Raw genomic sequence first — 16302 nt, forward strand, 5'->3', positions numbered from 1 at the left:
TGTAAGAGCCAGCAGGCAAATAGGCCACTTCTAGAAGTTAGAGGGGCAGGCAAAGGAGGCAGAACAGATGTGGGCCACTTCTCACCAGCACAGGATTTGCGGCCACCTGATGCACAGAGCAGATTCACTGACCAACTTCCTAGATTGTTAACTTTATGCACTGGAACAAAGAATGAAAAGACACCTTGGAACTTGGCTCCTCTGCTCTAAGGCAGCACAGAATCCCCTAATCAATCTGCTACTATTGGGCCCTTTCATGTCCACACACCTGTGCCTGGATTTGTCCTTAAGATTTTGAAGAAACTGGATGCATTTTGTAGAGTTCCTTACACTATATCAAGACTTTATAACAGACTATTTAAAAAAAAAAAACGCATGATTAAAGATAGGGAAAAACATCATGAGATTTGCTAGAATTATGGAATATGGCAGCTCTGGAAACACTACTGTGTAATTTCTGATAAAAGGAGCTTATGCTTATGAATGTTGACTCTCTCTCATCTGAAACTAGAAGTCCCATGCAATCTATGTGGTGATGTTTATAATGTATCTGCCTCCTCATTGTCAAACAGATTATTATTTTTGCAATATTGTTTATTTTCAGGGGAACTAGTGTATATACACATGACAGGCCCAACTTCTCGAAATCTTAGACTCAAAAAACCTGAATTAATTTAAATTAAAATTTTAAAAGCTAAAATATTAACAAGATGGAGTGCTTTTTTAAAAAGCTAACAGATCCTAAATAAAATACATTCTAGATCACACGAATGAATCTAGACAGATTAGAAATATGGGCAAGGAAACAAAAAGAAAAATCAATAGAAACAGACTGGACAAAACACTAATAAAAGATGTTTTGTAGAACACAATCATACATTAACAAAAGAAGACTGGATTTAACACATCTTTTCCATCCCTAGCTTCTATAATGTTCTATAGAACTAGGAAGTATTTTTTCTACTATATCTGTTCACCCCATTTGCATCAAAAAACCGCAGTGTAAAAACAACTGCATTCCACGTTTGCCCAATACCTGAAAACAGTTTGATGTTTGTCTTTAGACTTCTCCCCTCTTTTAATTTTAAACTCACATCCTGTTGTTTAGGCCATTTTCGGGAACAGACATGTAAGAGTTTTACAGCTCCCCTCTAAGAAAAATATATTTCCTTCAAGTGTTTAGAATAAATCTTTGATGACATTACTGAAAGAATTACCCAGTGTGGTTGTTCAGTAGGTTCCTTCCATAAAGGGAACTCAAAACGTGTGCGCGCCTTTTTAAACAGTAGGCAGAGGAAGAAGAGAAACAGCATTGACACACAGTAAGGAGAATTTGTTTTATTTAGAGGAAAATATTTTCCCCCATATGTATTAGATTAGACCAGATCAAGCTCAGGATTGTTCCTTACTGTATCAGAAAAATCTAATGTATCTAGTCTAGCTTTAAAAGACTCAGTGGCAAAAACCCACATCCTTGGGAACCTATTCCACAGCCTAACATTTCACTATCATGAAATTTTTCCATCTTAATTTCTACTGTGATACCTCTCCCTACAGTCTCTTCAACCCCATCCCACTAGTGTTTGCAGTATGAAATAATCTTCTGTTGTTCATCTGAATTTTTGCCATGTGAGCAGTAACTTCTAACTTACATGGTGCCCAGAGATGAACTACATAAATATCGCAGTAACAGCTAGTTTATTTCTTCTCACATACTATAATGACTCTGTACGTGTAACTCAAAACCACTTTTGGTTTTATTACCCTGTAAAATCATGTTTAATTTCATGCCCATCACCACTCCACAGTTCTTTTATAGTTATCCACTTCATAGATTTTTTTTTCCAGGCCACTGGATATTTCTATTTTATATTAGTATTGTAGTCACCTCATCTGAAAAAACGAATATGTTTTTAATTTGATCTCATGAAAGATTAGAAACACTAAAACACTGGTACAGTCAGAAAAGCAATTTGATGAGGAACGTGTTACACACACTTGCTTTACGGACGAAATGTATGTTACTGCTTTTTTTTTTTTCCCCTCCATGTTCACACCGCAGCCAATACAGCTATGAAAGAGTGATCTGGATTCTATTCTGGCTCATGCTTTCACGAGCAAGAGATTTATTAACTACGTTCCAGCTGCTGAATCTTACTGCTGGTGAAGCCAGGAGAACACAGTTGACTTTCAAGACCCTAGGCTGGTAGTAAGGCTGAAGACAGACACCACCTTTTTACTTTTTAACTGAGCAAAAAGTGACATGCAAGTCACTGACACTAACATGAACTCTCGAGGCTTCTTTTTTCCCTGCACCATTACACATGCAGAATCACTTTTCAGACATTTTAAACAATACCACAAGATAGCTTAATGATTATCTAAATATCAATTTTCATCTGAGACTTCAGTGCTGCATGTATACCTACCTTATTTTTGGACTGCTGTGTTTGAAGAACTGTAAAAATTTAGGGATCATGATATTGAGGGGTCGATCTAATACATCACTATCTAAGATTTCAGCAGAATCTTCACATATCTTCTGAAGAGCTCCAAATGCACCCTGTAAAATACATAAGTTTGCTTTCTTCAGAAAAAAAATTAGCTTCCTAAGAAAGTTTACCTCCCCCCCCAGCCCAAAAAAAGAAAAGAAAACCCAGTGAGCAGCTACATATCTCTATTTAGTAATGAGCCTGGCTAGCTATTTGTAACACACTTAGCAAACAGATGCAGTTATGACCTAACACACGTTAGTAAGTTTCAACTCAATTTCATGACGAAAAGAGACAGACAAGTAATTTTACATTTTGATCTGATCTGCAAGATCCCAACTTGAGTAGTAGTAGACAGATTTTGTTTGGTCATTCAGTGCTAGTCTATTCATACTGCATGTTTTCCCTGCCGTATTTACTAAACATATTTGATAATTAAGAGTACAAATCGGATCTTAAGATATGGACAAAAAACTTTTCTCCATTTATATTAATGCAGAGCATTTTCCCCTGTACTTCAAAGTTTTAAATCCAATGTGACAATTTCCTAAATTATCGGTACTTGATCATTTTGTAGCTGGAGTTTTAGGATTTATCGTACGTATTTAAAATCAAGCTGAACATTATTTTTGAAGTGTTTTCTCCCACTCCATCCAAAATAAAGTATTGAGAAAATAAGAAAAATAGTTTATCCAGGAGAGTTAGCCTAGACCATCCCTGTCGGATTTGATCTTGGGTACTATTTATTGCTCTCGAATCTCTACAGAGACTTTTTTTTTTTTAAAAAAACCACAACATCTCAAACAGCTTTTTTAGATCCAATATAGATAACTAAAATCATGTAGCAAAGGGAATCCAGTAGTAGGTTATATTTTCATAACAGAGATATCAACTGTTCTGATAATTTAAGACTTTAATCTAGCAAAGTTAACATTTGCCTTCTTCTGTACCCATTTTTGACCACCTTACGTCTCAAAAGTAATCTCATTCTCACACCAGTCCAATGTAACATCTATGACCAAGGAAATTTTAGGATAAATTCCAGAAGGAAAGAAACAGAAGCCATACCACTTCAGTCAGGCAAAAGAGTAAGCCACTGTTCAGTTAAAAAATAGGTATGTGGCAATAAGAAGCTAGAATGAATAAGCAGTTGGAACTACTGAGCTCTAGAGCAGTGGTTCCCAAACATTTTACTAAGGTAACTCACTACTTCTGATCCCCCCCACACACCTTCCCTTTTTCAGCCCTCTAGCTCCCTGTTTCCCCATCTCTCTCCCCTTTCTCACTCAGCTCCTCCCACTCCCCGTGCCCCTCCCCAGCCCCGCCCCTTTACTCTTGCTCTCCAGGACCTGTCCCCTCCTGCAGCCCAGCCATGATCATCACCAGGCTGCTGACTGCTCCCTCACTGGCCCTGTCAGCTACCTCTGAGCTGCAGCCACAGCAGCCACCCGGCTGCCTCCTGCCCAGGGGAAGTGAGAACCCAAGGGACAGCCTCCTGGCTGGCCACCGGCCCAGCTGCTTCCTCTGTGCTACTACTGTTTGGATCCTGATCCCCACAGGAAGTGCTTCTGGGGCACATGCAACCAACCTAGACCATTCCTGCAATCCACTGGTGAATTGGGACTCATTGTTTGGGAAACACTACTCAAGATAGACCACAAGCATATGAAATATGACATTTTTCCTCTACATTTGTATTTGAAACAAAACTTCTCACCTCACAGGTATTGTAGTCTTCAGAATCCAAGAGGCTGCAAAGCTTTGGTAAGAGTTCAGGCCAATTCTGCAATTCCCCCTTAGAGGCAATGGTTGTAATCAGAATGCCTTGGATGTGTTGAAGAAAAAGAATTTAAAAAGTGAGATTCTCTTAAGAAATGCAGGATCCACTTTTTGGAAACACCCCCACCTCCCCAGTACAATTGCCCAAAGAACTACTTAGTTAAGTAGTTTGCTTTTTGTTAAGAGCAGACAAATGTGGAGGAAGGTAATTTTATTACAAAGAAAGTTACTAGATAACCTCTCTCCTATTAGAAATGACTGGGAATCCAGCTGATTGTTCTTGCCTGTTGCCATGGAGATAGTTCAGATCTGTCGATAAACAACAAAAAGCTGGGTCACTCCCCCTCACCCTGCTAGCCCTCAAAACCTCCTTCAAACCAAATGCTAGAGCAAAGCACTACTCAAGCTGTAACTTGGTTTAAGAAATTTGGTTTGCCAACATAGAAATGGGAAAAAAAAAAAAAAAAAAAAAAAAAACACCCCAATAGAAAGTAGAACCCAAATATAGGAGTGCCAATACTAGGCTTCTTGACATAAGTTTCCCACCACTACCACCACTGGTTGAGCACCACTAACTATAGCAACAGTGTAAGCACTACAAATAAGCAGGGAGAAAGGTGACCAACATTTTATGGATCATGCCATCCAACACTGCTCACAAAAGAGCTACATGACACAGTACTTAACACTGATGGCTGCCAGTACCTTTTCTACACTAGCATTCCGACTATTGCTATCAGTCAGCATATGTACTCTTGAACACAGGCAATGAGACAAACAAAACGAGCATCCCCAACAGTTCTCAATTTTAAATCAGTTCTCAATTTCCAGGGGTCTTCAATATGAATTTGAACATCCTCAAACATTGTACAAGAGCTTTAAGACCAAATACTGCTCTGTCTCTCCCCTGACTATTTTGGTACTGTGTAGAAGATCAAATGAGTGTTCTCAGGAAGAGACATGCTCTGCTATCCCAGTTTGAAGAAGGTACTCCACAAATTTCTGAATGACCAACTGTTTCATTGTGTTGGTTTTTAATGTAGAGCACTAGATTCCTTCATCTCCTGCGTAGGGATTTAAATTTCAGAGTGGTGTCTCCAAATGAACTTTAAAATTCACCCACCTGATGTGATGTGGATGCATAAGCTGAACAAAATGTTGAGGTCTCCTCCCTGTGTTTTTCTGAACAGATTGGGGAAGGAAGTCATATAGTAGTCTGAGGTGGTGAAAGTTTTGGAAAAAACTGGCTATGCACCTGTCTCATGTCCTTCTGAAATTCCTCTAGGCTCTTGAAGAATGAATATCTTTAAAAGGTCTGTCTACAGTAAAGTTCTCTCATTGCTGCTTTATAGAGGAGAGGGATTTCTTACTCTGCAAGTTCAGCAACTGTCATATGCAGGTGCTCTTTAAGAAAAAAAGTTTACCGCCCAAGAGATCTTAAAAGTAGCCACGAGCTGGTTGGCTAAAGTATCTGCAAGGTGTGCATACAATAGCCTATTCAAGGCCTCTGACCTACTGACAAAGATTAGTCACAGCGACAGTGGATTGAATCTCAGTGTTGCTTGTGGATGATTACAATGCTTCCACTAGTGGTCTTTAGGAAAGTAATGTAGTGGTTTTGCCAACCTTTTGGTCAGTTCCTCCCCCACCACCTGAGGCAATAAATAGCTAAAATTTGTTTCAAACCCTTAGTATGTAGGCTCAAAGAATAATGTTTAGACACCCTCATATAGATTTTCATCCCAAACATTTAAGATTCTCATGGAATTTTACTCTCTAAAGATTTGAATAATAGCTCCCATCCCACTTATTCTGGTGGTGAAGAAACTGAGGTGTCAAAGATCTTTTAGCTTTCTAGATTTCTATTTATGAAGTTGAGAAGGATAACAGACAGTAGCAGGCAACGGTAAGAGTTTCTTTTCCACTCCTTTAAGTTACAGCACTGCTAGAATCCTTTTGACCTAATATAAGACTGGAGACAAAGACAGAAGAGAAGGTTGCCTACCCATCAGAGGTGCAACTGTGCCTCACTTTCCTCAGCTATCAACAGACTCCCTCAATTCAACATGGGCAAGTAGTCTTATGGCCAAACTCCTCTCTATCAAAAGATTAAAAAGTTCAGAGCCCAACAAAAAGCCTGTGTCTAGTTCTGCTTTTCGAGCCACAGCTTTTTGTCAGTGGTGTAGGAAAGTTTTTCTACCCTTGAAAAGTCAACAACTTATCTTTTACTCTTGATGCAAGAGCATTAAACAATCCCTCTAAGCTGCACTACTGATGCATAGGGGAGACTCCAAGACCCTAAGCAATGAAGCAATTTTCTCACTTCACTCTTCTCTCAGAGCCATCTCCTATGCCTTTCTATCGGTCTTCCTTTCTCCCAAACCATCTCCCCAGTCCTGTCACAGTCCCTCTTGAATTCTTTACCCAGCTCCCTCTCTGTTAAGAGCTGCACTACAGGTCTTGCCCAGACCATCAGCAGACCAAGTTGCTCCTTCTTGTAAGAAAAGGGAACTTGTCTATAGCCCAGACCACCTTCTCAGCATTCTTTCCTCTAGCCTACAGAGCCCAAGCAATCTGTTAGAGAACTACAACCCCCAGAATACTTTCTGTCCTGGACTGAGGCAGCAACAAAATCCTAGTGGGAGGCCTGTTTTTGAAGGGCCAGAGTACCTGGTTACAGAGAAAAGTTTTTAATTTGAGGAGCAAATGGGTCAAACTCATCTCATGATAATCATGTTAACATTAAGGGTGTCTTAGGCCAGAATCTCATGCCTGTTGTACGCTTTAGCCTTTTCCAAGAAAGAAAAAGGTTGAGAGAGGAGCATTCATAGCTACAGAAAAACTCCATTTGCACTCTACAGCTGAAGATGATGTAATGCAGAGGAAACCTGGCCATAGAACCTACTACAGTCAAGACTGTCAGCATTAGAAGATGAGCCTGAACAGCTGAAAACTGGATTTCACGACAGTTAGTGACTGAAGCCTGGTCATAGATGAAGTCACCCACTTTAAAGCTTCCCAGGGCATGGAGGTGCCTATAAAGGATGTCTCATCCACAGAAAACCAATAAAGTAAGGAATAAAAAAGCAAGCAATTTACTCGTGGTGGAACTTTGAAGTCTGTCTGGCTGCTGAAAGATCTTAAGCAGCTAAATAGTTGTGGGGGCTACACACTGAAGTGGTGGATGCCCTTTCATCCAGGGTGGTAGGGTGCTGAACAAGTAAGATGCCCAGACATTGCACTATGCAGGGTGCAAAAAGTGTTCATATACATGAGCTCTGACCTCAGCCTTGACCAAGCAGTGGAAGCCTTGTTCATACAAGCCTCCTTAAATATTATAGCTGGAGGCAAATAAGAATATGCATGAAAGCAAGCACTTCCATTCATAAATATGAGAAGTAGCTATGCTGAAGAATTATCTTAATACAGAACGGAAAAGCTAAGTTACTCTTTTCATAATTGCATATTCCATTCACCTAGCTAGGTTTTAAAAGTCTTTGATAGAATAGAAACTCTAGCAATTTCCTTTAAGACGGATCTACTTCAAAGGGGTATGAGTAAAGGGAATTTGGTCAGTCTGCACTTAGAAAACCATGCTGGTGACACTGCTCATTAATTGTCAGAATCCCCATATTTTAAAAGAAAACTGCAATAAAAATATAGAAATCAGTTATATAGCATACATACAGACAAAACCCAATCACAGAATTTCACAAATTCCCAGGACAGGGTTAGATTTTCAAGCAATTGCTTTTAGGACGGTAGCAGCAATTTTTCTTTCAGAACAGAGAAAAAATGTTCTAAACATAGCACTTTTATAATATTTGTAGCAATATTTTGCTCTGCTGATTAAGATAAATCAAACCACACACATTCATTGAAACAGCAAGGGAACACAGTTCTTTTATATTAGTATGAGCTACATTCCAAATGTTAGACTTACTAGTTTTCTTGCTGAAAGTTCTAGGAAGGAACTATTCAAAAGATCCATGAAGGTATGCGGATTGTGTCAGTTTATTTAAAACTAAAGCAGCCTTAAGCAAACAAATTCTGCTATTCTCTATTTTTGAAGTGAGGGGTAGAAGGGTAAACTGTTGAAACTCTGACATTCTGCAAATATTTTGTTAGTCTTTGGAGATGGCCTCCAAGAAAAATTGTGGTATGAGGGGTTACTTTTGGAGGAGTTTATTTTAAAAATAAATAAGTTTTTTTTGTTTTGTTTTTTTTTAAAAACAAGTGGGGGAACAGATTCAGTACTTAAATACATTTTAAATCTTGTAAGAGATTCAGGCCACAGTTAAACAGGAAGCATCTTGTCTCCCTTTTCTCCTCAAAAAGGAAATATTGTAGTGCTCTTACAATTAAAGAATTTCTGCCTAACAGCAGTGACAAAGCATTCTCAAGATATTCAGCTCTTGTAAGTTTTCAGCATAACCCAACTTACTATCTTGATAACAATGGGGACAAAGTAAACAAAGGCTTCTAAACTCCCAAAGGAACAAAGATGGTATACAAAGTTTCACACAAACTGATTTGGTGCAGAATATGCGCTATCACAAGCTTACATACAAAAATTACAAAAAAATAAGAAAATATAATTTAACATGACCTTCTAGCACGAAACAAAACTGGAAGATGGCAACTAGTCTAGTCCAATGGCAGTAAGACAAGTTGCAAAAATAGCCTTTAGAGTATTATACGCAGCACATAAATGTCTGTAGGCCAGTCCCACCCCTAACCTTCCAAAAAGTGCACATATATCATGTCAATTAAGACCGGAGGAAAACTGCAGTAATTCAGGGTAGGCCAGCTGCTTGGGCAACCGTAAAAATTCTGTTACACTTCCACTCTCCTGCATTGAGCTGTGTACCCACAGGGTGCGTTAGCATGAAGAAGAGAAGTTACTTATAAGGAGCGGTGTTCTTCCGTAGGTAAAGGCATGAGGCTCCTTTTAAACATCTAGCTCAGTGGTTCTCAATCCGCAGGTCACTTGTGGCCCAATCAGCACATGGCTGCGGCCCATGTGACATCCTCAGGGCCACACAGGTAGTGTGCGTATATACTGCGTGGATTCAACCCACATAACAGAGCTGCTTTGCGGCCCACAATGGTAAATAGGTTGAGAACCACTGATCTAGATCCTGAAGATATACCTCCTGGTATACAACAGGGTTGAATACACTGGCTATAGTGAAGTCTTATACTGCTTCAGGAAAGAACCCAAGATGAGGTCTAAGCATCAATTTGTCTATTTACACTACAATGTAGAGAGGAGCGTCATTAGACCCTGCAATTGAAACACTTCTTGCTGATGCAACCGCTATCCAGAATGTTGTCTTAAGGGACATGAGTTTTAGGAAGGCACCCTTGAAAGGTTTAAAGGGAAGCCCCATTAGCTTGGCAAGCTCCAAATATAAATCCCAGAGGGAAATGGTTCCCTTCTGAGGAAAAGCATTTACTAAGTCCTTCTAAGAATCTGACTAATGTAGAATGAGGAAAAAATCCATTTTGCACTGCACATGCTCATAATCAGCTTATAGTCATGAGTTGTACTTTTACAGAAATACTAGTTATACCTCAAGGACTGGTCACAAGTTGTCCAATATAGCAGGGATTCCCCCTTAGGGGCAGGAACAGATTCTTGTTGCTGGACCACATGGAGGATCTCTTCCATTTTTGGAGATAAAATAAAACTTTTCTGAACTGGAGGAAGATTTCTTGCATTCTCTGAGATTATCCAGGCCAACAGTTGGGAGTTTCTCCAGGTAGCGCTGAAGCACCTAGCTATTCCACAGAAACAAAAGGTGTAGAGATTGTGGAAATGGGAAAGAAGGTTGTAGGGAGAGCAGCAAGAGCTCAGTGTACCAGCTCTGGGACCAGCCACACTGGGAACACCAGAATAGCTACTGCAGTCTCTTGATTTCCTATAGCACTGTAAGAATGAGTGGGACTGAGGAAAGGTACATAGTAAGCCTTCAGTCCAGTCCAGAAGAAACAGATCTGACAATGACTTTTTGTCCCTGCCTGCTTTTCTGCAGCATAAAAGGCACTTCATGTTTCCTCTGGAAGCAAAGAGATCCACTTTCAGGTTTCCAGTCTCCTGAAGGTTGCATGGACCAGCCATTTGGATCCTGCTTTCTCCTGCTGAGGAAGTCTGATTGCACACTGGTCTCTACAAGATGTAATTATGGGGAGGATTTTGTGTTTGGTGCACCAATACCAGAGTTTCCCTGCTTTTGTACAGATGGGTAGGAAGTAGATCACTTCTTGTTTATGTACTACATGGCCACGGTGATGCCCATCAGGACCCGGATCACTTGGTGTTGATGTGGTGGTAGAAAGGTTCAGGTCCCAGCTAACTGCCCTGCGTTCCAGAACACACATGTAGAGCTTTGCCTCTCTGGTATTACAACTGCCATGTACTTGTAGTTCTTGGTAATGCCCTCCCCTGCCCACATTGGAGGCATCTGTAGGAGGAGGAGGAGTTTAAGGAACTCAAAGTGAATTGACTCCTTTTAATATAAATGTTCTTGATTTCCCACTAGTAGTTGCAGAAGCTAGTGTAGAACAGTTAGCCTACTCAACTTGCCTGCATTTGGGATGTGCTGCTGAGTCACCCAGTAATGTAGTGGCCTCATATATAAGCAGTTATACAAGAAGAAAAAGGTTGGGGATGTCCTGTGACCTATCAGCCTCAAAAATAACCTGGTGGGCTGGCTGACTCAGGTTTGTGATGAACTGGTAATACTTATACAATTTATTAAATTGTTTGAGATTATGTCAGACTTCAAACTCCATTTTGTGCAGTCTTTTTTCTCCTCTATGGTCAGTTTGCCTTAGTGTTAGGTTGAAAATTCCACAGGTTGGTAGCAGAAGAACATAGCCAACTTAATTTCTCAGTTGTTGGAAATCTGTCCAGACAAAGGATTGGTCCCTGCTCAAAAAAACTGTTTTAGTGGTAAAGCCACCATGCCAACAACGTTACCTGACGGGGGTCTGTGCTCATGTGGGGAAACTGACAAGGGTGTCACCTGGGACAGGAGGCTGAAGGTTTTAAAAGGGAAGAGGCAGGTCTGCTTGGAGACCTTCTCCAGTACATAAGGGACAGACTACTCACCATGCAACAGCCTGCAAGACGCACGGGAAATCCTGCGTACCTGGACACTAATGGCACGCCCATGACTCACAAGAAGAGAGTTAGCTAGAATGTGAGACACATTGCAGTTTCAGATGTTTATGGTTTTGTATGATCTATACTATCTTATGCTTCATGTGATTAGCTATAAAAGAGCAAAAACTGTTAGATTGTGAAAAGTTTGTGTGTTGACTACTTCACCTATGCACCCGAGAGAGTCCGACTGTAAACCAAAAGCTTCACGCCTTTTGGGTGTAGTTCTGGGAGATGGGTGTGTTTAAGCAACAGCAGTATCTCAGGGTTCAGTGATGGTCCTGGAGGCCTAGAGCAGATGGGCAGAGGAACCCCATTTCAAGGAGGCAGAAAGTCAGTGGATAACTAGCAAAGGATTTAAAGAACAAAAAACAACCTATCTGGACTTTTAATATGTCAAAGAGGGAATCAGGAGGTTCCACCACTGTAATATCTGTTGGCACAAAGGGAGCATGTGGAATGTGAAGCTCATCAAGCTGTTTATAGTCACAGGTGGCAGCGTCAAGTGATGGCCCCAATAAGGGAATCCCCATCATCCAAATGGACAATATCAACCCCCACATCAGTCACTGGTGTGGTGACATGTCAGAGTTGGGGAAGGTACTGCTGAGAAATCAGGTCACCTGGTACAACAGTCAGTGCTGTAGGCTGTGTTAACAGTGTTGGTGCTGATGAAGCATCCCTTCAGCTCCAGGGTTAGATGTATGGGGCCAGTCAGTCAATAAAAGCCTGGATAGACCCTTGAAAGTGAGACCACATTAACAAACGCGAAAGGATGCTGCATTACATCTCACCAGGGCCCCCCGACACATGGGGGGCTATTGTGAATCAAAACCCAATGTCAACACTGGCATGGGGCCCTCAAATCCCATCCCAGATTACACTAAGGGAATTTCTGGGCCCGTCTCAGAACAATGTAATCTCATAGATGAGGCTGGGTGACAAGGCAACAGCATGTAAGCTAAGGAGCCAATATATGAGCTGATGGCCCACTGCCAAGCAGAGACAGAAGGGATCCTAGGGATTCTCAAGTAGAACCACCTCTCGGAGACTAGCATCAACTGGTTTGGCTCCAATAGTTCCAGTGCCAGGAGTTGGAGACGGCATTGTTCCAGTCTGCTTAGTACTGAAGAGCTCAGCACCAGAGAACCCAATGAGGAGCAGCAGCATCTTTCTCTCTGGTACAATGTTGCACGGTGCAATGTTCTCTCTTTTTGAAGGAAGGGGATCCAGAGACTGTTACTGATGCTAGAGGAGCAGAGGCTAACTCCCTAAGTAAGCTCAATAGGAGCCTAGGCAATTATAGGTGCCTGGTTGCTCAGTGCCAATATAGCAGCCTAGCAGACTATGATGGCTTAGCAATGGGCTTCTTAGGTTTGGCTAATGTCAAATGTCCCTACCAGGAGCCAGGTTGTGACTGGAAGGAATCTGTGGGGACCCTGCAGTTGAGGTTGTGATGGATGGTGGCGCTGAAGTGGGTGCCTCAGCACTCAGGACGGTCATTCTAGCCTAGACAAAACTAGGCAGCTGGTATTCATCTTCAGAGTTATCATCATGTGCCGAAGAATCCTTGCAAGAATCCTTCAATGCACAAAAATAGCTGCATTATAAACCCAGGAGCACTTCCAAACCCCTTGTCGTCACCCAGTGTACTTCATTGCCTGGCCAGTTCATGTGGTGTCATGGTCACAAACACACACCAAGTTGTGACCCTTTCGCAAAGGTGTGTATTTACAAAATCACAGTGTAATGCAGCTTACAGAAAAGGAAGGCTTCCCCGCAGCCTTCGCTCCTCAGTCCAGGCTCACCCTCCTAGCTTTCTTTCTAAGCTTCCCCTTGCTTCCTGTTCCTTCCATTTCTATCCTCCCAATTACATCATTAACCCAGTGATTACCACCCAGGTGCTCATGATCCCCCAACAGAAAGTGTTTCATGCTGCAGCAACATCAGTGACAGGGTGCTACAAATAGTGCCTTGTCTCACCCTACAGTTCCGTTGGGAGACAGGCAAATCCACTTCAGAAGGAGCAACTGGGTTCTCTTTTCCAGTGTGAGCTACAAACAGGCCACACAGGAGCTGAAATGCACTCCTTAACCAGCTCCACTGATTACATCTTTTGAGGTACATGAGAGCCAGCAGAGAGGATCTTAGGCATTTCTAAGCCCTGAGAGCAGAAGAGTTGCAGAAACTTGCCTCTATCTTGTTAGCAGGAGAACAGAAATGGGGGGGTGGGAGGGGGGTGTAGGAGGGAAATAAAAAAAAATCACAAAGCAATTCTAAAAGAAATGGAGGAAGGTAGAAGAAAGGAGTGTTAGCAACAGACATGCTTCCCCTCCCACCACCTCCCAAAAAAGCCACATAGGAAAAAAAAAAATCCATACAGAAATGGACTTGAGGGATCAAAGAAAATTTGCTGTGTATCTAATAAACCTTTCTCCTCAGTTAGTAATCAGTCAAGATTATAGATACGAACTCCCATATCACCCTCCAAAAAAAGCCCACCAGCTAGGACACAAATAGTGATATTCCATTTTCAGAAACTTTCTCTGATAGGAGATTGTGACTAAATTTGGTCAAACAGTGACTTTTCTACTGTTTGGAATATAACAGAAACAACAGCAGAATTTAAAACATTTAATAAGTTAGACAAGTGGTCAACAAAAAAGGCTAGAACTAAAAATATATATATATCTCTTCTTCGTTTCTTTTGTTGTCCTTTTCATTGTAAGCACTTCAGAACAGGAAAGGTCGCTTTCTGTGAATCTCTACAACACGGTAAAATGGTGCCCTACTCTTGATTTGTCCCTATTGTCTGTACCACAAACACAATTCACTCGAAGTTTAAAAAAAATAAGAAGGTATAGACGCTACTACAAAATGTCAGTTAATATAAGAAGTTGTTTCACTGCTGTAGTCAACAGAAAGTTAAATATGATTTTGAAACGGTCATTCACCACATTCCAATTTTAGATGCAAAGCTTAGGGACAGTTATGAAATTAGTTAGCAGTACAACCAGCAACCTCGTGTTTCAAGGCTCTATCCAATCACCAGCAGGGAATCAGAAACTATTTTTTTCCTCAATGTGCAGCTGGCTAGATGTATTGTAGGAGTAGTATTTTTCAATCTCTCTCTGCAGCCTGGGGCACCTGCTGGAATCATCTGGGCATCTCCCACCTAGTCAAAATTATACCAAGCGCACGTCAGGGACCTTGAGCACTGGTGACACCTTCCTCTCTCCTGTTTTATGCCTGTGACATGTGGTTTAGTCTTCTGAGGACTGAAATGCTTTAGCCTAACTGAAGCCTTTTGGCTTAATATAAGAGTAGCTGTGTGAAAATTTAATGGTACTGTGGCATACAGAAAGTCATACTAATGGACCTACTTAGTGGTCCCTTCTGGCCTTAAACTATGAAACTTATGTCAAAAATTATGAGCTTGAATTCTCAATTCAGCTTTAAATAAGAAGGGAACAAGTCAGAAGTGTACGTCTCATGAGTCAGAGAGAAAACTTTACACAGATGCAATTATTAAGCTGCATTTCAGACTCATCTGTATGTTGCGTTCAAAACACATTAGTTTTGACAGTATCATGCCTTTTACACCACTTTAATTTAGCTCTAACTGATCATGCAGATAATGTCAGTAAGTTGCAGAATTAGAAGTAACTCAGATTCTCCCTATTTATACATCAGAGATAAGAAATGCAACAAGGAAGCTGGAAGAACAATACCAACAACAACAGAAAATTTGTATCTGGAAACTCACCTACAGTTGCTCTAATTAATGGGGAGGAGTCACCAATGTTGTTTAGACATTCACTCTTGATGAAGTCCGTTACTCCATTTGGAAAGTTGTGAAAATGCGCTTTCACATTATTCTTCAATATGAGACCACTCAGGGACCGTGTGGGTTCATCTGCACAATACAATAAAATTACATTCAGATTGCACTGGGTGTATAGGACACTAGCACATGTACTCTTTCAAAGGGAAGAATCATACACAAAATGCTTTGTACCACTAAATTTCAGTATCTCCTGTTCTGCTTTTAAGAGAATAGTTGCTTTCAAGGGTAAAAAATATCCGTCAGGTGAAGTTAAGGCTAACTACTAGCAATGGTTGCAGAATTAGGGCACGGCTACACTTGCGAGTTAAGAGCGCATTAAAGCAGCCCTGTGTGCTCTAACTCACGATGCGTCCACACTGGCAAGGCACGTACAGCGCTCCTGGTACTCCACCTCGGCGAGTGGAATAACGTTTGATACGCCCCCGCTGGAGCACCATGGAGCCAGTGCGAAAGCCCTGGTCTGTTAATGCGCTCTGATCAGCCTCCAGAAGTGTCCCACAATGCCTATTCTAGCCACTTTGGTCATCACCTTGAAGGCTACTGCCCTGCCCTCAGGTGACCAACCATCAGATCCGCCCTTTAAATTTCTCTGGGAATTTTGAAAGTCCCTTTCCTGTTTGCTCAGCCGGGCGTGGAGTGCTCTCAGCGAATCTTTCCAGGTGACCATGCCTCCAAGAGTCAGGCGATCCCCCATATGGAACAATGGCAAGGTACTGGACCTCAGTGTTTGGGGGGAGGAAGCTGTCCAGTCCCAGCTGCGCTCCAGCCGTAGGCATTACGATACCTTCTGGCAGATATCAAGGGACATGATGGAAAAGGGTCAGGACCGGGATGCACTGCAGTGCAGGGTTAAAGTGAAGGAGCTGCGGAATGTCTACCACAAAGCCCGCAAGGCAAACAGCTGCTCCGGTGCTGCCCCTGCGACCTGCCGTTTCTACAAAGAGCTGGATGCGACACTTGGGGGTGAACCCACCTCCACTCCGAGTACCACCATGGACACTTCAGAGCCCAGTTCA

At 41.6% G+C, this 16302-nt stretch overlaps 1 protein-coding gene across 7 annotated transcripts in view; it reads right to left on the reverse strand.

Annotated features, from left to right (window-relative positions):
- TNPO1 (transportin 1) overlaps positions 1-16302 on the reverse strand; it is a 170173-nt gene that overhangs the window by 81799 nt on the left and 72072 nt on the right. For all 7 annotated transcript variants that reach the window (XR_012639527.1, XM_074952752.1, XM_074952753.1 and 4 more), the window contains 3 exons: positions 15206-15355; positions 4210-4316; positions 2430-2563 (listed from right to left, as the gene is read on the reverse strand). Coding sequence is in view for 6 of the 7 variants with exons in the window: in XM_074952752.1 (XP_074808853.1) it covers positions 2430-2563; positions 4210-4316; positions 15206-15355 (391 nt within the window). In the remaining variant the exon portion in view is untranslated. The remainder of the gene's footprint in view (positions 1-2429; positions 2564-4209; positions 4317-15205; positions 15356-16302) is intronic.

Source organism: Natator depressus, chromosome 5, assembly GCF_965152275.1.
Source record: "Natator depressus isolate rNatDep1 chromosome 5, rNatDep2.hap1, whole genome shotgun sequence".
In the NCBI taxonomy this organism is placed as follows: Eukaryota; Metazoa; Chordata; order Testudines; family Cheloniidae; genus Natator; species Natator depressus.